The 23,057-nt window shown below is 37.7% G+C and overlaps 1 protein-coding gene across 2 annotated transcripts in view; it reads right to left on the reverse strand.

The window, feature by feature from the left end:
- KHDRBS2 (KH RNA binding domain containing, signal transduction associated 2) overlaps window positions 1–23,057 on the reverse strand; it is a 373,561-nt gene that overhangs the window by 24,454 nt on the left and 326,050 nt on the right. For both annotated transcript variants that reach the window (XR_012672902.1, XM_075145263.1), the window contains exon 7: window positions 10,606–10,688. Coding sequence is in view for 1 of the 2 variants with exons in the window: in XM_075145263.1 (XP_075001364.1) it covers window positions 10,606–10,688 (83 nt within the window). In the remaining variant the exon portion in view is untranslated. The remainder of the gene's footprint in view (window positions 1–10,605; window positions 10,689–23,057) is intronic.

Raw genomic sequence — 23,057 nt, forward strand, 5'->3', positions numbered from 1 at the left:
TACAGATAAATGAAACTTTAGCACTCCTGATAGATATATCCCAGTCTGGGTTAGCTTCAGACAACAGATTCTTGAGTCAAGCTAACACCCAGGATAATTCACAAGAATCCCTAGAGATGGGATTCAATACTTTAGACAACTGTCATTCTTTGAGGTCTTGGTCTCCCACCTCCCGTTATCTCCCTCTTTCTCAATATCATTTCTGTTGAGTAATCCTCGGAGTTTTCAACATCGATAATTGATACAATCAAATACTCGGCTCCTATGCTAACAGGATCCTGTCTAACGCTACCACAGCCATTCTATGAAAGACTGCATTTGTAATGCTTCTCCCTCCTACAGGAGGGAGGGAGCCAGCAGGATTTAACACATAGTCGGCCATGAAAGAAAAGCTATTTACACAAAGCAGTATGCTTCCGCTTGGAAGACAGGTGAGCAAGATTTGCATTCACATGAATTGCAATATATGCAATTTTTATAAAATAATATTTCATAATATTACATAATGGAAATGTGTGAATAAAGAAATAATCCTCCCAGGAATCTGAAACTTACTGGAACATCTCTACTTAACAGAGCATTATATCTATAGGAAAGATGAGAAGTCTTCTGAATAAAGGAACTTCTTGTAGGATTCAGCCTTAAATCACAAATATAGTCCTTTACTGAATAGTTCTTTAGAACTAATGGAATAATATGGCGAACATCTTAGTGGATAAAGTCTCCCTTTTTCTGAAAGCTCAAGTTTGATTGTATCCAATATTTTTAACAGAGAAGAATGTCTCCATTACAATACTCCCTGGATTTATTTAGTAGCTTACAACATGCCTGAAGTTAAACTAGATCTCACCTGTCTCCAGCATTTTCCTATGTTTGTTTTCATGCTACTGCAAATCTGAATTAAAAAATAAAATAAATAATGAAGCCAGTAGAGTTATACAAGCGTAGGAATGGAGAGCCATCATAATTGCAAGATGACTTTGGGTTCTGAACTTTTTGCAAAATCTGAAATAGAAACCAATCTGCCGTTTATTTGCTACAACCACAGACACATGGGGATTTTTATTCAAATATTCTCCATCCCGCGGTACTTTTCTCATAGACATGGAATTATGACCAAGTATTTCAGAATATAATATGAAATGTCTGCAGACACAGTATTTGCAAAGGCAATGATGCAGAATTTTAGGAATCCTACCCGGTTTTAGAGGAAAAACTTTTCTCTACTTCAGAGTAATGAAATTTGATTCCATTTCACTCATTGAATCAAGTAAATGAGAAGTGGCATTTGAAAACAGTTTCTGATGATGAATGCTGTAAGTGGATTGCTGTGGAGATACATAAAATGTCATATTCTAGGCTTCCTGGCTTGATTGATTTCAACAGGTTGGAAATAAAATACAGGGAAATCTTTATTTATGAACAGGTGGATATAAGCACAAAGCCAAAATGAAATATGACAAAGAATAAATACAATGCATACTGGTTAAAAAGTGAGAGAGTGCACAGTAGAGAAAATAATAATGAATATCCCATTTTACAAAGAACCAGTGTAACCACTCTACCTATTGCAGCAGGATTATATTTATGTGTCTATATATTTTACTATGTAGTAGTATTTTGATAGTGAGAGAGAAGTGAGTAAACCTCCAATCATATCACCAAAACATTTAGCCATGTGATAATCTACTAAATACATTAATGATTATTCACAGTCCATCATTTTTAAACTAAAGACAAAATTTTTTCATTTAACTATGGATAGTTCTCTCCACAACTAGTCTGCAGGAACTTTTTACAGAGCAAATAGCCCAAAACAGTGGGACTGATTGATTAAATAAAGGTATCTGATCATTGCTTTAAGCATTTACTAGACTCGTTCTACATTCAAGGAAGATCATTGACCTCTCTCAGTGTTTTCCTTCTGAATGCATCAGAACATATGAATCTGAGAAATGCCGTTTACTAAAGCTCCTCAGCAAGACATTAGGAAAGAATATGTGAATACGATTGTGAGTTCCTCAATGGCAACTCTAAGTCTTTGTCTTAAGACTGTTCAGAAATATTTGCTCCCTAGTTCTTTGGTATTCAATTAAACAGCCAAAGATCTTATTTTCACCCTGAGTATTTCTGCCATCTTTTGCTTGGAAATCCCTCCACAGCATTATAGCTGGGGATTCAATTGGAGGGAGGGTAGATATTTGGACACCTCAGGGAACACTGAACTACACTACAAGTGGTAGGTACAAACACACTGGAGACATCAGCAAGAGATAGGAACGTAGTAGAAGTCTGCCAGGCTTCCCCCGCCTCCCCAAATGTCTATCAACAGGTAAGGAAACTGATAGCTGTCATTTGAAGACTGAATCCAGAAACAGGGATCAGAACTTATCTGCTGTACAACAGCCATTTCTTACTGGCAATGGTTTTCTCAAGTAACTGTTCTAATTAGATTTTGAGAAGTTTTCAAAGAAGTTTTCCTTCAAAAATTTATCAAAAAATGTTCTGCACAAAATGGAATATGAGTCATTTCTGTCATGCAGGTAGAAGCTTTTCAGGAATTTTGACTCAAAGATCTTTGAAGGACGCATAAGCTTTTCAGTTGTACAACTCTAGCACAGTAACATGCTGATCAGCTGCTTGGCTTTCTAGACTTTACAGTGATGTTAATGAATTAATGCTGCTACATCACTTACAAGGACAAAAGTGGCCTCTAAACTGGGTGGCTCCAAGACAGCTATCACATCAGTAAAAGCTATGAGCACTCTGAATGCTGCTGCTATCTGTCCCTTAGATCCACAGGAGAAGGTTTTTAGCAGTTCAGAATCATGGAAGACTTATTTACTCTTCTCATGACTGAGATGTCAGTGAGAAGACTGACAAAACAGGTTTTGTGTTGTAATTTGCAATAACTATTGTTGTATGTACCCTGGCACTGTTGTAAGAAGTCGACGTCAATACTTGAAACTAAAAGGAGCATCTAAGACAGTTTATGCTTTACATGAGTTGGCCATGATATTCATTTCCTTTGTAGTGGCAAATAAAATTAATATAACTCTTCATTCTCTTGAATCTTTTGTATCTAAGATTTTTTTCCCCTAATCAATTTTGCCCCTTTTTGGGATAAGTAAGGAGACAGCCTAAAAGAGAAAGTTAATCCAATGCTGCATTGTACTGTATTATGAGATGTATTATAGTCTTCAGTTTGTGTACATTTGTGTATCTAGATGAAAATGCTACCTGTGAAAAATTAAGATCTGATATCTTTATTATGAGATCATCCTGAAGGAATGGACTAGAATTATATATTGTAATTTAACGCAACATGAAAAACACATGAAAGTCAGTATCCTACTCTATTAAAAATACATTTACTTTTTAGTGCTTGAAACATCAGATTTACTGTAATTGTTCCTAAAAGGATTTCTATCAGTCGTAAAACCCCCACAAGTCAAAACGGAGTTTGAAAATGGGGTTACTTTCTTTTTATTTGTAACAAAACAGCTTCCTTAGTCCAATTAGATTATCCTGTGTTGTTATCTTGAAGTAAACCTAGTCATGCATGAACAAAAAGGGGAAAAGGTAACAGAAAATAGAGCTAGAAGGGACCTTAAGATGTCACCTAGATCATTTCACAATGTACCTATAAGCACACAAATTTATTTAGGTGATTCTTTACTCAAATTTGTCTAATGTAGTTTTAAAAGCTATGGTGATGGAGATTACCAAGCACTCTAGTCCTGTGTTACTATTCTTCACTCCCTCCTAATGTTAATACTAAATTTCTGTTACTGAAACACAGGGCCATCATTTTTTGCTGAATCCAAAAGGAGTTTGGTAGGGTCCATCAAAGAACATGTATGCCCAGCAGAACTATGTACTGCTGTCTTTACAAGTGTACTAGTCTGGAAGTGTTATTTTACTTGCAGCACTGTTTGTGAACTCATGTACAGAGTACAGGAAACAGATGCACATACAAAGTCTTGATATCTGGAGGTCAAGCAAGGGTAACCAGGATGAACTGGAGCTCAGGCAAATATACACTGCTGATGTAAATAATTCCTGGAGATTCAACTGGATAAAATATTCTTTGCTTTGCTTCCTAAATCATTTTGCAGCATGTCTCTGCACTGACGTGATTTTACTGTAAGTGACACGGGCTGAACTGTGGTCCATGTTATATTCCTGCATCTCAGATCAGAAATAAGTAAGTGATATCTACATCCCCTGTACCAGCAGTCCACACTGCAGAAAAAGGAGCTGTAAACACAAGCTGTATCGTAGATAGCATGAACAAGAATAACCAGGAAATGAGAATAACCAGGAAAACAAAGTTTCTTTTCAAAGTCAATAACTTGCCATATATGCAATCTCAGTGGTTGAATATGCTCTTGAAATTTTCAGTGGGTCTAAGTCATTGTAAGAATGTGAATCAGCATTGCAGAGCCTATTACAGGTTGAATTGATTGGTATTGCTATGAACAATAGTTACTGGGATACTACTACATTGATATGGTCATAGCAACTATCTGCCATAGCAGGAAAGTGGACATAGGCAGCATATATGCCCTGAAACTTGTTTTTCTCATTACATTTTTGTTACTAGCATTGAGAAACTGATGGGGGCATGACAGCACAGCTATAGGTATAAACCACAGATAATTATATCTTTTGAATTAAATATAATTCAGTTAGATGAAAGCTATGCCAGTCAGCTTGAAATTCTCTGATACTGGACCTTTCCTTTCCCTCGTCTTCAGTTCTCTAAGATAATTTCATTTTGGCAGTTATGTAACACAATGTGTAAGTCTTCAGATCACGTAAAAACTTAGAATTTATTTCAGACATATTAATGCCATCTTTCTTTATGTAAGATTTAGATTCTGTACTACCATTAACTTCTTAGAGAGGAAGTTCAGAGATGACATGACCTATAACATGCATTTCTGCATCAGAAACAGAAGTCTGGTTTAGCAGATGCAGGATGGGTTTGCAGTGTGCATTTGACAGATTAAAAGAAGTCATTGTCCCAAAACGATCTGCACACCAGCATGGAATGTGTGTCCAGATGACTGTTGCCTATAGCATTACATAAAATATTTGCCAAGAATTGCTTCAAGGCCCTAAAACTTAGTTACTGTCATTAGTGAGGCTGGGTCCAGGCAGACAAGAGAAATGCCCTTTACCTATGTCATCTTGCAGTCACCACATAGATGAAGATAAGTCATGAGAAGGCCTATGCCACTGTGGGATGGCATCTGAAACAGTAATGTTTTGCACTATTTTCATCTATCTTTTATCACTGAATTATTTATTCTTCTTGTCAGTATGTTACAGGTTTTCTGATATTTGCAAGTCTATTTCCAGCCTAGAATGGGAGTCACAGACTCTTTTTCCTTTAGTAAGCACCCACTCAGCAGCTCATTTGCAGCTGAACTATTCCTTTAGCAAAAGCCAGACAGAACAAAAGACAGAAGAACAAGCCAACCAACCAGCCGTGGAAGCCATTGCCAATATACCAACTACCTGCCCACAAAACCCAGAACTGATTGATGTGGGAGTGTTCATGCCAGGCACTGTGGAACAGGGAAATTACATCAAACCCAAGTTTTGAGCTTCAATGGACAATCATTGACTTCCTTTGCTTTTCCCTGTCAGGCACCATTGTTTACCTACATATGGTTGGATCAGTTACGCACAAATGGACTAAGTAGAACATATCATTCCTGGTTCGTCCTGTGCCGGCCAGTCAGTCCCAGATTTCCTTAGTATCTCTTTTGGCTGAGAAATGAAACTGCTAGTGCTGGCAGAGACACAAAGGTCAGTGGAGATGACTATAGATGTAGTAGCAGAGCTGAAGATGGCTCTGCTGGCCATCACAGTTCTCAGCTGATTCATCAGCAACTGCTCTACTTCCACAAAATTATTCTGTTGGTCTTGGCTGAGGAGTTTGGCCACACTTTGCAATGTGGTACAGTCTGATCCCCTACCAACCTTTGAGTAACCAAAGAGGCAGATCTTGTAGATTCTCTCACAAAACTTTTCATCCTTTTCTCCTGGTGATCTAGTGTTCTCAGCCCATGAATCCTGGACAGTGGTGGTGCTTCAACAGTCTTAAAAGTTCCTGCTAAGAAAATCAAAAACTGTATTATATTTTGAAAACTAATAGGATTCTCCTACATCTTCTGTGTTACAGCTGAGTTGGAAATTGATACTTCTACCATTTTGTTTTGTTTTATGAACTTGCTTGTTGCCCTGTAAAAATCATATTTATTTCTTTAAATCAATATCTGAGTGGGAATGGAAGGGAAGAATGGTTGCCACCAAACATGGTTTGAAGGTAAGAAGCCATTGAGAATATCAGTGTGCTTGAACTGCTAAGAATCATCAAAAAGTGCACAAGCACCATACCTTTACAGGCCTGCACAGGACCAACATCTACCTTAGCAATGGAAATTGGGCAGCATCTGATAGAATGGCTCACAGGTGAGGGTTGAGTCTAGCTAAACACCTGTGCAGTGATAGTAGTTTTGTTTAATGCCAGAATTGTTAGACAACCAGAATCCTTCTTACAAGTTTTTTAGTACCAAGTGTTAGGGGAGTGGAAAATTTAGATGGATATTAACCAGTTACTGAGATGAGATGCTGCAGTTTGAGAACATCAGGCTAATTCTTTCCCTTACCTCCCTTCTGTGCCTCACTATTGACACATGTAAACAGGCAATGGTGAAGAGCAGGGATGGCAATCATTTTCAGAAAGGGATTTTTACTTCTGAATAGCATGTCTAGGATTTATATTTTTAACCAAAGTTGTCAGACTAGAGGTTCAGGAGGTAAATCAAGCTGGCAGAAAGGGTTTGAGTGTTCTCTGCCTGACCTCCAAGTGCCTAGGGAGTAGTGTATAAACTTAACAGCTACTGGATATCTCTTGGTGTGTCTGGCAGGCAGATGCACTTATCACTGAAAGCCATCTTCACACTGTATGGAAGGGAGAGGGAGAGGAAAAAGAGGGTTTCATCGAGAAATTCGAAGTGCAGTGCAACATTGCCCATGGGAAGTATGTCAGATCTGATGTCTTCCCCTGCCCACTAAAATGGTTGTTTCCTTGTTCTCTTTGGCATTGGACAAAGCTTTCATTCTAATTACCTTAAAAACTGTATTTTGACATCAGTATGAACAAATATCTAAAAAGAGCAGGGTTTCTAAATATTCTTGCTAAACTTGTAGTCTTTCATGGAATCTTGTAAATAATGGTTATAGACACAGTTGGGAAGGGCAGCCAGTTGTTCATTTAAATCTTTGTCCTGAACACCCAACTGTGTTCTGGGTTGTCATTATGGGACAGGAAGATGAGGAGGAAAAAAGGTGGCTTTAGAAATACAGCTTCTGTTAGTTACAGCAAGACATAACTCAGGCAATATAGACTGTACTTGTCATAGCTCATAATTCCCTCCTTCCTAAAATAAGTGTCCCCAAACATAATAAAGTACAGGTGGCACTTACCATAGTGAGGGTCCTGCTGTTCTCTTTCTTCAAGTTGCTTATTGTGTCCATTTCAAAGTGCTCTTGAGGTGCCTCTTAGCTCATTCAGCCATGCAGATTTATTGTGGGTTTCATTCCACTCTGATCCTGACACTCTGTCATGGTCTCTTCCGCAAGTGACCCCATCCCCCTGTTTTCAGCCTAAAAATCAGACTGCTGTCGTGAAGGACAGAGCTCCCTCTCTGGAAGGGTGGCAGTGGTAGAGTTCATTAGAGAAGGACCTATACAAAATGTGTTGCTGGGCCTGCAACACTGTCCCTGACCTTTAGCACAAATCTTCAGATAATTGTACAAAAGTACAGCATTTATCTCTACTTGTATCTGGACGGTCTTGGGGCTTGGTATTTTTGGTGCTCCTTCTACTAAATCGTAATCCTATGCTGTAGCACAGCGGTGTATGTCAATAGCGTGCTCAATTTCGCTGTTGTTGGCAGACCCCGATTTATACAAAAGTCTAAATCAGATCTCTCGGGCAATGAAGGACTAAGGGCCCCGAGAAGGAATATATATGGGCAGAAAGCCTCTGGCGAGCAAATGAGAAGTAGATATAAGGTCTGGAAGACAAAGGTATAGGTAATGGTGGCGGTGGCAGGCTGCCCAAACACTGCCTTCGCTCTGCGCATTGGGTGAGTAGGGGAACAAGGCACGACTTACTATGTGCTCTGCTCTAAAGCATAGTGAATTCAGCTTGCATTCAGACCATCCATCCCATCCCGTCTGCCCGTGCCCCCCGCCCCAAGACATTCTTCTATTTGAAGCAATGAAGAGAGTAAGGCTTGCTGAAAATGCATGGTGAGACAGACAGTCAGATAAGAGTTTGTACCTTCTCTAAGAATTTCCATATTGATTCCTTAACGAGCCATAAAAAGCGAGTGGAAACTGCCCTTAATGTGAACAGAAATCTTGGCGCTCTGCATTAAGCCACTGATTACAATTTTTTCTCGTCTCATGCTTTAGAATTTCAGTGAATCCCTGCAGAGGGCAGTAATGATATTTTTCTTGCTGAGAACAGACATTGTCTACAAATTTTTGTTTTTTTTTTTTTTCCCTGTAACTCACACACTGGATGAGATGAGTAAGTACTTTGAAGCAGTACTACTCATCTTCTTTGTTAGGTGTGCGCATGATATGTCTTGCTCATATGATTGGAGTATACCAATAACCAAGATCTGAGATTGGGAGAAAACTTTTTGATATATATATCTAACCAAATATTTTGGTCATACTATTTCATTGTATTGTATTATTTTGGCTCAGTAGGGAGGCACTTCTGTGAAGCTAAATGGCCAGTAAGGTACAGAAATCCAAATTGCATATCTAGTGGTCCATTTATTCTTTAAATCTTTGAAATGAGGAATGTGTTGTTCCGAAAGTGCACTCTTTGAAATCAATAGACCACTTGCGGCATTCAGCGCCACTCAACATGGGTAAGTATGACTGCATGTCCTGCCATATATTACAAAAGGAAATGTTTTAGTTGCAGATTTTAATTAGGTATCCTGGGTGTAGCTCACATCAGTAGAAAACATATCTGATGACTAAAGTTAATAGCTGTTTAATTGAGAAAATTATGTGGCTCGTTATAAGTTTTCTTTCTTGAGTCAAATTATCACTCTCAGTTCTAGCTGGATTATAATACACTCCTCATAAACTTACATTTGTCATTTAGTTGCCTGGGACATCAACTGGCAAAGAGATTACAGGTTAATTCAGATGATATAAAGCAATGTCATACCAGAGAGATTTCCAACTAATTATTATTTTTACACCGGAGGCAATATCTCCTGTGACAATTCACTATTGTAGCAAAAGACGGGCTGAATTCTTTTCAAAAAAGTTGGAGTACATTTGACAACAAGAATATCTACCTACACAATGACATGATGGGTGCAGCTAGTAATGTATAATTACTTAAAAGTGTTGTTAAAGTATACTTGATGGAGTTCACATTTAAGTGTGACAAATCCTTTTAAATATACTTCACTGGTTATAAAAATACTTACAAAGTATTTTTTATCAGCTCAAGTGCCACTCACTACAGCAGTTCTGGAGCTGAGTGTAAATCTGACAGGCATTTTCATCAGCAAAGCATTCAACAAAAAAGATGGTTAAACAAAAACCAAGTTTAAGGTCCTCTGGTCTTTGGAGTGCAGAACTCTGTATGTATACATCACTTTCTTGCCCAGTGAGAATCACACTAACTCAGTTAAAATCTGTGTCTTTTCTTGTTAATATTTCATTTGCCTTTCCACAATCTTACATGTACTCCTTGGCAACCCATAAGAGCATTTGCTGAAGAATTGGCTGAAGCACCCTTTTATCCTTCAGCTTAACTGTGAAAAAGATGTCATTCCATATTTAATAAACACGGACCAACTGTCAAATTAATATATAAGTGCGTGTGGTGTATAAGCACATAAAAAGCGATCATTTTTGTTGCCTCATTTTAGTGACACAAATCATAAAAGATGTGATTGTAATTTTCCCCATTATCACACTCAGTAAGGACATAAAATAAATTTCCAAACTTGGTTGCTTTTATCAATTCTGAGAGTTGCTGAGAAAGTAACTGTCTGAAAACAGATAGTTCCAGCCTTACTTCAGGCATGCAATTCCCTTCTATAGTTTACCCAGATGGTAGATGCCAACCAGTGGCAGGTATTTACCATCATAATTTTTTTTTTTTTATTTCCTTCTGGTTTTGCCCAAAACATTGTGAAAGCCATAAATATGACATGCCCTTGACAACTTAGCACTAGTAAAGGAAAAAAATTGCACAAACTAGTTCAGAATGACATCAGATAGGAAAATGATGTAATCACTTGCTTTTTTTAAAAAAAACCACTTAATTTGCACCAATTTTAAAAGTATAGCTGCTTGCATTTTTGCTTCATCTGAATAATTCTGTATATAAACTCTGTCATTATCACTTTTTGACAACTTTTTAAAATACTGCGAGACTTCGTAGAATTTAGTGTGGAAAATAAACCAGGAAATTTACATGAAAAGCTAAAAGAAAAAAAGTGTTTTTTGAAAAAATAATGTAAAAGTACAAATGCTCACCTTTGTGTTTGGGTGGCATAACTGTTATCATATGCCTCATAGCTTGGATCATCATATTCACCCCCATATCCATCATCGTATCCCTAAGGGAAAAATAGAACACCACAGCTTATAAGAGTGATAAATCAAAGCATATTATCAAGCTGTAAAAGTAACTTGCATCCACATACATGTGCTATGTTTGCCCAGTATTATGTAAAACACGCAGCCTACTGATAGAATTGGGAATCGTGAAGAACAACCTGTACATTGCAAGGGTAAGGAAATCAGTTACTCATTTAAGAACTCAGCTTATTCATTGATAAACTGTGGTGTAATGTCCAAACCACAGTGCTTCAGTGGGATCTACGTAGAATACTGATGAATGTTAATGAAAACAATCACTTCCCAGCGATTTGTTATACAAATGGTTCCACAAATACCTATAGGTGAAATGAACAAATGGCAGGAAAAATATATTGACTGTACAACATTATTAAGAATGTTATTGTGATAAGATCATAATATTCAGTCTATTTTAAAAAAATCCAAAACCAAACAACCTATGGACACGACATTTGTGTATGTTTGTGAAGGAAGTAATGGGTTTATAAATAACCTCTTCCTTCACTGAGCATCCCACTCTTTTTAAAGGCATGCTTTTCTGTGACAAGTTAATGAACACTTCAATACAGGTTCTTCCTACCTAACTTAAGGGTCTGAACTGAAGGGCTCAGACGAACGTTCAGTCTGCCTAAGCTAGAGAGACACAATTAACTTCAGAAGGTTGTTCAGCTCATCTAATGCCTGAATGTTCTACTGCGGGAACCAGGGGCAATTATGATTGTCGTGGTTTAACCTGGCAGCAGCCAAATACCACGCAGCCGCTCACTCACTCCCCCCACCCCCAGCGGGACGGGGAGAGAATCGGAAGGGTAAGAGTGAGAAAAACTCGTGGGTTGAGATAAAGACAGTTTAATAGGGAAAGCAAAAGCCGTGCACGCAAGCAAAGCAAAACAAGGAATTCATTCACCACTTCCCATCGGCAGGCAGGTGTTCAGCCATCGCCAGGAAAGCAGGGCTTCATCACGCGTAACGGTTACTTGGGAAGACAAACGCCATCACTCCAAACGCCCCCCCTCCTTCTTCTTCACCCAGCCTTCTATGCTGAGCATGACGTCATATGGTATGGAATAGCCCATTGGCCAGCTGGGTCAGCCGCCCTGGCCACACTCCCTCCCAGCCCCCTGCACATCTGGCAGGGCATGGGAAGATGAAAAGTCCTTGACTAGCGTAAACAATACCTAGCAACAACCAAAACATCAGCGTGTCATCAACATTATTCTCACACTACATCCAAAACACAGCACTATACCAGTTAATAGGAAGAAAATCAACTCCATCCCAGCCAAAACCAGGACAATGATCTATTGTAGCTGCCTCTGAACCAGAGAGTGCTCAGGAACCAGACAACAAATAAATAAAGAGATATTCCAGGGGATGACTTTTGATATGCTTTTTTTCATATGACAGGACAACAGAGTAGGCAAGAAATGCTGTATGGATACACATTTTTTTTTTCTCTATGAGTTTTGGGAGCCAATATTTTTAGTTAAATAGAAACCAAACATTTTGTAGTCACAAGAAAATTTTCCTGTTATGGAAAGTGCTAAAGGAAATAAGGGGCTTAAAAATCTTTGACTCAATATTAATTACAGCAGAAGGCATTTTTTTTTTCCCCCAAGCTATGCAAAGTTTAGTTAGGTTGGGGTAGAAGGGACAGCATGGGGCAGCTCCAAAATAACAGCAGTCCAATAAACAACCACTCTGCTACACTATTGTCCTGGTTTTGGCTGGGATAGAGTTAAATTTATTCCTAGTGCTGTGTTTTGGATTTAGTATGAGAAGAATGTGGATAACACACTGATGTTTTCAGTTGTTGCTAAGTAGCCTGCTAGTCAAGGACGTTCAGTACAGTGTTAGTTTGGTACTTCATTGTTTCTGCTAATTAAACTCCATAATAGTATTGAACTAGACTTCACTGGTACTGGTACTCCTGATTTAAAGAAAACATCCAAAGGAGGAAGCATTCCGTTATGTCTCCTTAGGTCAAGCATATTAAATTTGTCTGTCCTTCTGTTCTCCTACCCAGCAGTAAGGGTGAGTGTGGATTCCAGGTGGGAGACTTCACCTCTGGGGTGCTGCATGGCCTGAGGGAAGGACAGGACTTCAGATGGTGACTCCACTTCTCAGACACCCACGTCAGCTTGCAGTAAGGGAAAGCTTTTCTGGGTAGGAGGGGGAGTCCCGTTTTGAAACTGGGGAATGGCCTCTCCCAGAATCTGAAGTCCACACAAACCTTGTCATCTTCCATTTCAGGTGGAAGTGCACCAGTTTGACTTGCCTTCATTAGTATAAACTCGTAGCAAAAAGTGCAGTTAAACACATATCCCTGCAGACTACAGTGATATATTTAACATTATATAGCTAAATACAGAATCTTGCTTCTGGGGACAGGATGAGAGAAACGATGAACCACAGAAGACAGATGTTAGTCACATCGATTAGTATGTTACTGGGTGGGATCCTGCTACTGTGAAGATGAGTGTGATGCAAGTTCCTATATAAAGTTGAATAGCTAGAGGAAAGACATTTCAGCATGCTTACCCACCATATGAGAGAACAGGAAAGGCAAAAATTACAAATTAGCTCTCTCAGTATCTTGACGCCTGAGGTGGACCAACATTCAGCACCAGCAGGGCAGAGAACACTTGTTAATATTTGACACTTCTGTGGGTTCACGTTACAGGTTTTAACAGCCTCCCTAAAGGCTCAGAGCAGGTCAATACAGCGCAAATGGTTCAAGTGGAATGGTTGGAAAACAGAGACAGAGTAAAAAAGCACTATGTATCTTTAATAAAGAAAAAGTATTTTCTGGATAATGTTCTCTTATTTGTGTCAATCTGTATGAGAATTATCTTCTAATCCTACATGTGAACTATTTATGTAAGGTACATACTAGCATTTTTTCAAAGTTTAATACAGTGTATCGTACCCAGACACCCTCGTCCCAAAGAAGCCTTTAGGCATCTAGAACTGAGATCCAAAATAGTTCCTTTCATGTCCTTGAAGTGCCTCAAACTCACTGAGCATTTTTCTTCTCTTTAACCTTCAGCTGCCCAGAACCTACAACTTTAATGTTTGAAAGTATTTCTTGCATGCACATTTTGAGATGAAACACCCAGCTCCCGTGCAGACCCTGTTAAGATCAAAAAACTATGAGTTTGAGGACATTCAAATTCACATATTCTGTGCTCTGTGTGTGACGAAGATGGTGCTCCCAAGAGCAGTTCTGTATAAATCCAGAGACCAGATCCCAGGATCTGCCCTCTCCAAATGCAGTGCAATCTTTTACTCAGCAATAGAGTCAGACTCCTTCATGCACTCTCTAGGTCTATTAGTCCTTGTATTAAAAACAAACAAACAAACAAATCATACTAAATTGATAAATGTTCTGTATACGTATGCTGATGGGAACAGAGCTGTCCTCTTAGAGAATCTAAGTTACTAGTGCTGTATCCTCACCTCACTGAAGGCAAAAGGATTGATTACTCATGCTGTCAGTGTTTTGAATATGGCATTTTTTCTTCTATAATTTCTACGACTTCATTACTTCACCAGAAACCTTCACATATATGTGTATAACACTTAGACCTTCCATCCTGTATGTAAGTTCCAACGCCTTGTAATTGAGGTCTGTGCTTTTCAAGCAGAAGCATCTCAGATAAAGTGACTTTGGGCCTGATCTGATCAATGTCCACTACTGGACAATCCATCTCCATGCTCATCAGAATATTAGAAAACTTGCATGAAAAGTTGATAGGGTCAAGCCACCCGGTTTCAATGAAGGGGAAGAAAGCGCTTCCCTAAATCTTCGGAGTTCTTTGAAGAGGTTAATGAGGGCGCAGGTAAGCAGGACACGAGGGAAACAGGTTCCTTTGAACTCCAAAAAGTTACTGATGAGGTTTGATTCTCAAGGTGAGGTTTGATTCTCAAGGCGGACCAAGGGACTGAGGCTGGTTGCCTGGGAAGACTCTTCTCCTCTGTGAGGAGTCTTTTTCCCCATGGTAGCTGCCACCACCATTCAGAAGAAAAAGCTTACTGGAATGAAGTGAAAAATATGAAACGGGGGAACTATTAGAAATATTCAAAGTCAAGCAATTTCTAGTCTCGGGTTTTATGCCAGGGTATCTTTATCTCAGATATTTCTTAATAAAACAGGGACATAATTGGAAAAAAGGCTTATATTCTACTACCTGAGAAAAAGTTAAGTATCAATTTGATTCAACACCCAAGATATCATTGAAAAAGATTTATTTTATTTATTTAGATTTACTCAAATCCTCTCCAAGTTTCAGATGCTGAAACAAATATTAGAAATACAAACAAAATAATAAATATAATCAGTAACAAGGGTATCATAATCTAACACAATCCGGTCTCTTTAAATATGAATTTCCTATTTAATGTTAAACCCCTATTTCAAACAATAACAGTCCACACTCAAATGCACCAAGTTTAAATCACCTCTTCTCTGAATAGTCTTAGAAAATAAGACTATTTATATTTCACAGCATGCTCTGAAAAATGGTAGGTTTCAGCGCTGGGAAACCAAGGAGGAAAATAATTCTAATACTTCTAATGAAAACTGCCCTACTCACAATATTTTATGTACGTCCTGGTAATACATGATAAAATACATTGTAAGGAAGTCAAAACTAATTAGTTTTTTATAGAAGATAGCCCAACTCCTTCTAAAGTAGCAAACTGCAAAATATCTAGACTTTTTTTTAAAAAAAAGCAAAATGCAAACAAGTCAAAGTAAAGTGAGTTATGCAACTCTGTACTTTACTTGGCAAACATGTGAACAAGAAAAATGTCTGCAGCCAGAGAACCAGGGTAGCCCTTCTCATGAGCTGCACCCAGCAGTATACAAAAATTAGTACTGCACCTCAGAGAAGGTGAAGGTATAAAAATCAACCTCTAATTGTAATTCTAAGTAAAACCAGTTGTTTCCCAGTAAAGGGGCCTTTGCATAGTTTCCACCATTTTCTTCTCCTTGCTTCTATAAATCTAAAAATGCTGTCTCACTCTCTTTACTGTTGTGACTTGGCCACATCCATATTTTCTCACGCATCTGTATCACCTCAGCTTAGAAGGCTAAAGCTAGTTGTCTACCACTAACCTAGCGGTAGATTCCTATAAAAATCACAGGGTAGAAATAAAACATTTTTAGAGGGTAATTCATCCCACATACTTTTGACACCTATTTGAGGACAAGTTAAATTGCTCTCTAAATGAGAACTTTCTTTTCAATGGCTATAAAGGGAGCCCAGGACGGATGTGTTAGATTTAGATAACTAACCTTTAGGTATGTAAGTTAGTTCATCATTTGAAGGGATTTATTGCTCAGAGAAAGCTGAGCTTGTAAAAATCAGTGCTGCTAAGCTTAATTTTGAAGCGGCCTGAGACCCCGAATGCAATCAGAAGGCTGTGAATGATGCATGAGGATGGGTGGCCATCTCAGGAAATGCTAACACCTATGGGAAGACTTAAATCCCACTCCTTTTACTGTATATGAAACACTGGAGAGAAAATAGAGAAATACATCTGGTAAGCCTTCTCCTTCCAGATGTACGACTCACGCCCTTGGCTAGTCATACTGCCTGTTTGGCTTAATGAATCAAATTCTTTTCCCTGCAAAGAACATTTAAGGTGATTAAATCATGCCACAGAGAAATGGCAGTTTTAACCAAAGTTAAAAGAAGATCACAGCTATTATGCTTGGACCTGCACTACTGTCACCTCCTTCTCTACTTGTTCCTTTTAAAAAAGCGTCAGACAGTGCTGTCATTGTGCGTGTACAACCATTTGTGAGTGCTGAGCTCATTGAGCCCCTCTAGAGTGCTGTAGGGGGGAGGACTTGCCCTCCATCACAGTCACACCCATGAGTTTGGTGCTCAGTCCCCAGGTCATTCTAAGGTGGGGGCAGCTCTGAGTAGATGTAGAGGAACTCATCTCAGTATATTAATTTTATGCGATTTAGACAAATGGCAATTTCTCTCTACAGACTACAAAGAGGGGTAAAAACTGTAATTACTTTAGATTTGGATTATTCAGTGTTGAAAACCTGCAGTTAGAGCACATGAATCTCACTGAAGTACCTGAGAAGTTAGTCTGTTGCTGAGCAAGGATTCCCAGAATTGTAATTTATGCTTAGAAACTGAAATTCTGACTAAATTATTCTGTAAGTACGTATGCCTGCTATCAATAGCTGGCCTTGGATTCTTCAGCTATACCTCCAGGGTCAGAAAAAAGAGAAACTAGATATTATCAGTTTGTTGAAGATCATACATATCCCCTGCACTAGTGAGATCTACCCCGCGTTTTGAAGATGAACTCAAAGACAAGTAGAGTGGCACTATATCCATCAAAATGATAAATTGTAGTAATAATAATAAAAATAATGCGGAAATTAAAATGGGAATACTAATCAGTTGAAAAATCAGAGCTTTATGTTATGGACTTCATAAATGCAATATATGAACTAGAGTCTACAGTGCTGAGACAACCCAGAGTAGATGTGCTTGCCAGAGGCAATGAAGTAATCTCAACACATTCAACCTCTTAATGAAATCAGTCTTATTCTTTACATACCAGCAACGGGAAACACCTTTATAACTGAATGGTAAAACATATAGATGTGAACATTTTTCACATAGTCATGGAAATATAATTGAAATTTCAGTATAATCATAATTTCAGTATAATTCCCCTTTCTATTTTCGAACCCTTGAAAACTGGACCACAGGATTGTCCATCTCAGAGCTTGTAAATGTGCAAGTAAATGCTGAGGTACTAGCAAAGAGCAGAAATGCTTTGATAGGTGCTTTACAGGACCTTGAATTGCATTTAATTTTAAATCAAATTTTACTCTGATGTGTTATGAATGCTCGAAGTAGGCAGATTAAATACAACTTGGCCAAGTGCAAGATAATGTGCTCTAGTAAATACATCCTCAAATTCTATAAACTGCCTGTGTCTCTGAATTTACAGAATTCCCTCAGGAAAAGACTGTGGGAGTCATCATGATTAACAGCTAGGAGATCTGTCCAATTTTACTACAGCATTAAAACAAAAAAGCTCCACAAAAATAGCCTTGTATTTTCTATGTCAAGAAAAGAAAAGAAAATACATAGGTTAATTCTATGTGCAATCCCATTATTTTTGATCCATTTTTATCCTTTATTTAAATACATTTAACCATTAAGAATTCCATGAATTAGAAATACATAACAGTAACAAAACTTCACAGTGGAATTAGAGACAAAATTGTCTGAAGTGCTCAAAACACAGGGCAAATAAAGATTTATTTATTTATTAATCCTGAAGCAGGTTAGGATGAGAGTTCAGGCATTCTTAATGTTGGAATCTTTATATCCTAATCTTTGCCAGACAACCCACAACTTTCTCATAAATTACATCTCTTGCTGAATCAAATTCCAAATGTCCTAGATTGTTACAAAGACAGTTCATCACAAATTTCCTAGAACCTAATTTTATAGAAAAATATTTCTGAAAATAAATTTGGACAATGAATTTTAAATTGTCTTGTTTATGTAATTTATGCATTTTGCATAATTTTTTTATTATTTACATAAACATTTTAACTTTTATATATATTTTTCTCACCTTATAAAAGACCATAAAACAGTATTTAGAAGACATACCAATGGTAATTCTTATCTGGCATTCTTTTAAGCCATACAGCTAAATAGTATTTCACCAATTCCATGATACTTTTGATTTAATTTTTGAAGTTGCAACCTCAATAGTGTGTCTCATCAATTTATATATTTGAATTGCTCAAACGTTTTTTTCATTCAAACTTAAATTTTGAACAGTTGACATAATGAAACTTACTGTGAAAAATACAGGTAGATTTTAAAAGTTATGAAAATTAATCTGGTACTACGGAAACTAAATATTAAGTTCATATCAGTTGCAGAAGAGGTGAACTCATATTTTTCTACTTATGACAAAGATTAAACTTATTATACAAGTGCTGCTTATAGTGAATGCAGCAATGTTTGCACTGCTGCTAATCACGTTTGAATGAAAATGTTCCTGGAAATTCTTCTTGGTCCTGTGTACTGTACAGGAATAAAAAGGAAAGTGCCTACTCACAGCATCTTTTTAACTGTAATATTTCACTTTCTAACAGATATTGTCAGACTAGGAAATACAGTTTAGCATGATGTATAAAATACAAGGATTAGAGGTAATGCAGAATTTTCTTCTTGGTTTTAAAAGATATATAAGAAGCATGAACTTAACTAGCACAATCTTGTACAGGAATTATTGCAAAAAGGCCAGGTATAATTAAAAGCAAACATGTAGAATGTGATGGGACTTCTCACTTGTGAATATAATAACAAGCAAAACAGTAAAAAGTGGTTAATACTTCTTGAGATACTTAGAGGTAGTCTTTAAATTTTTATTCCCTCAAGTTCGAGCATGCAATTAGAGAAATTAGGGATGGAAAAGAACAGATCATCTATTAGGAGCTCCTGTCAAATACAATTGCTCCTTTCAGCACATTTTCTAGTGCTTTCTCTAATCAAATTCTAAATATTGCCAGTAGTAGGGATTCCACCATTTCTCTTGGGAGACTGTCTGACAGCCTAATAGATCTTTGTGTCAGACACCTCTGCTAACTTTATCCCATACGACTAAATACATCTCACTGGTACATTCTCCCAACTCAGTATTCTCAGTATTCTTCAATGTCTGTGTTATATGCTTCCATTTTCTTTTAAAAATAATTCAAATATAAAGATTCAAAGTCAAATGCAACCCTGACACAGAGATATACAGATCAGCAGATAGCACAGCAACAAGCCAGAACCCCCAAATCTTCATAAAAACCTTATACAGATCCCTACCTCCACAAATCCCTTCCTTTTCCTTGGGTCCAGCAAACAGATGTGCTGGAAAAGATGTCCAGTCATCTTTGACTGTACTGGATCAAGAGTGTCAAACACCACGACTAGCCCCCTAAAGTGAAAGCCTTCTAACACAAGTGGCTCTCAGGTGGTGATAGATGACCTGCCTGAATTAAATCCTTAAAGTCTGATGGAATTTTATTGCATTAAAATCCACCCAGAAAGTCGCAGGAAGTCCATACAGACCTCAGAATATGGCTTTCATAGCAAGACACTCAGCTTACTCAGCAAGCCTTTGTGCTGTGCACCAGATCGAATTTGCAGATTTTTTTTTAAGGTGATCAAAGTGATGCAGATATGGATCACAGTAACAAAATCCATATTAAATAGAGAACGAAAATCCTGTTATTATGTATGGCATATTCCTAGACTCTGGTGCAGCCTGACTGTTGTGCTGCAGACAGGGATGCTTCCTGATCCCAGACTGTAGCAAGACACGAGAAGGAAGGAGGAATAGTAAGAACAACTTCCCGTATTGAATGCTACACTCTTTCTACCATGCAGCTGTAATCGCTTTGGTCTTGCTTTGGTCTTTACCTGCCGGATATCATTCATGGTTGAAAACTCAGAAAATGGACTGGATATTTGATACTGAGTTAAGCGCATTAAAAATACAGAATCAGGTAAAATCGACATACTGAAAACACTAAGTTGTATCTCTATATTAATTCTTCTAATGCTCACCAAGGAATAAAAAGAAAGAAAATCATAGGAAAAGGTAAAAAAGGCCAACAGCCCTGTTCATTGTGAGACTATTTATCTCAGAATAGTGATTCTGACCTTTCCTGACACAGCCTGTCAACAAATGAAGAACAAAAAATGATTAAAAATATTGATAGACTGCCAATCAGTCCAGTTAATACTAGTACTGATTTTCATTTACCATATAGAACTAATAGTTCACATTTAATAATACCTCTTCTACTCTAAACACTGCAACAGAGACACCAAAAGCAGAGTTCTACAACCTTCTCAAGTGTGTCTAGGGCTGGATTCCCAAAGCTGTAGAGACCATCTTGGGCCATGACTGCTCCAGTTGCTGTGCAGTCTACTGATGGTGTCCCACACTGTAATTGAAAATGGACTTGGAGAATCTGAACATTTCTTTTAGTCCATGTCTTCAGCTTGCAATTTAATTTTTGCTAACATATCTCCACTTGTTTTCAACTATTTATTTTAGTATATTTACCGATCAAAAATTGACAAGACATTGAATATAGGAACATTTTAACATGCACTGATTCATAGAAAGTATAATCATACCAACTTCATTGTTCTACTTTACATTCACCAATGTTTTGGAGAAGGTGCCATTCTAGATTTTGATGAGCTCCTATAAACCAAGAGCAAGGTTTCTAGCTGACCTCTGCAATCATAACACCCGATATAGTTCTAAAAATGCTTTACACTGTAGAAATCTTAAGTTTTTGTAAGAAACAAGTTCTTCAATTGTACACTGTATATTAATACATTAAGGAATACATACATATAAATTCATATACATACATACATATATATACACAGGCACCTATCTTGCTCTTGGGTGACAGCAGTATTTGCATCCCTTTCATTCAATTACATTGTATGAGTGTACACGGTTTTGAGATTTGCTAAAAAGGATGGAAGGCAGAAAATTTTGTTCACTATAACTTAAATCTCTGGTGAGAATTAATTTCTAGTTCCTCTTTTTAACAACTACATTAGATAAGTCGTGTCAAATGTGACAGGCTGACTACCTTCTAAAACAAAAAATGTTTGAAGAGATTATTCTCTGGCAATAGAAGTGGAAGCATAATATAGATTGCAGGGAACATTTGACTGATGTACTTCAAATGTTGTGTTGTTGCTGGTTTTTTGAATGAATAAATTTTGCTATTATTCCTTAAAATTTCTCACTAAGCTCGGAACGCTTTTAGCTCCATATTTGGCATTGAAAATTATTCTGTGTGATTTTAATTCAACAGTTTAAATTTTACAACTTGCATGCCAAGTCAATTTGCATTAATCTTCTAGGGAGAACTATGTGTCATCCCATCCCTGCCCTGCCACACATACAAACATACAGATGTGAGCAGAAACTTATGAAAGCAATTCCTACACAAAACATTTCTGTTGTCTCTCCAGCTTTCTAGAAAAAACCCAAGATTTTTATAAAAAGAAGATTTCCATCATGACCTACCACTCAGGCTGTATCCTCAATTATTGTATTTCCCTGTATGCCATAAAAGACTCTAACTTTTGTTTATTTTTATGGAGGCAACTTTCAGCTTTTTTTGTTTGTTTATTTCTTTTTATATTATTTTTATACACAGATATTTTTATGATATGAAATACAGATTGCAATATATGTTTATCAATTCTACTTCAGGAAGAGAAAGTAGGGCAACAGAATGAAAAGACATTATTTGTTAATCATTATGCCCTTTTAAACATTGTTTCAGCACTTTACACACTCACTTTTATCTTGTTTATGTCGTGATAATACCTTGTCCTGGATAAGATAAAAATCTACCTGTGTCTCAGATCTTCTTTTAAAGGGCAAGGATGTTAAAAGGAATTTTTAAATTGAATTCTTTGAAATTTATATCAGGTCTGTCCTGGTTTCAGCTGGGATACAGTTAATTTTCTTCCTAGTAGCTGGAATAGTGCTGTGTTTTGGATTTAGTATGAGAATGAGGTTGATAACGCACTGCTGGTTTAGTTGTTGCTGAGCAGTGCTTCATAGTCAAGGACTTTTCAGCTTCCCATGCTCTGCCAGGTGCGCAAGAAGCTGGGAGGGAGCATAGCCGGGACAGCTGACCCAAACTGGCCAAGGGGATATTCCATACCTTACGACATCATGCTCAGTATATAAGCGGGGTGGGGGGAGGTGGCCAGTGATCATTGCTTGGGGACCGGCTGGGCATCGGTCGGTGGGTGGTGTGCAATTGCATTGTGCATCATTTGCTTTGTATATTCTTTTACTATTACTATTTTACTTTATTTCCATTATTAAACTGTTCTTATCTCAACCCATGAGTTTTCTTACTTTTACTCTCCCGATTCTCTCCCCCATCCCACCGGAGGTGGGGGGAGTGAGCAAGTGACTGTGTGGTGTTTAGTTGCTGGCTAGGGTTAAACCATGACGGGAAGTTCAAAAAGCCACTATGTCAGTTTGGGAAGTTCTGAAGGATACCATAGCTAAATAAGGAAGTCAAAGAAGAGAAGTCAGCCTTTATTCAAGTAGAAAAGGAGAAGCATATGGATACATTTTTTCACTATCAGTTCAGAGAAGAGGCCAACTAACTCTCAGACTCTGCTTGAATATTTAAAAAATGAGCAGAAGGTTATTCTCATCTTACAAGCTCTAATGACAGATCGAAGATATTGTCACTATTCTTTAAGGTCTCAAACTTTTCTAAAAAGGGA

Source organism: Calonectris borealis, chromosome 3 (assembly GCF_964195595.1).
Source record: "Calonectris borealis chromosome 3, bCalBor7.hap1.2, whole genome shotgun sequence".
Classification (NCBI taxonomy): Eukaryota; Metazoa; Chordata; class Aves; order Procellariiformes; family Procellariidae; genus Calonectris; species Calonectris borealis.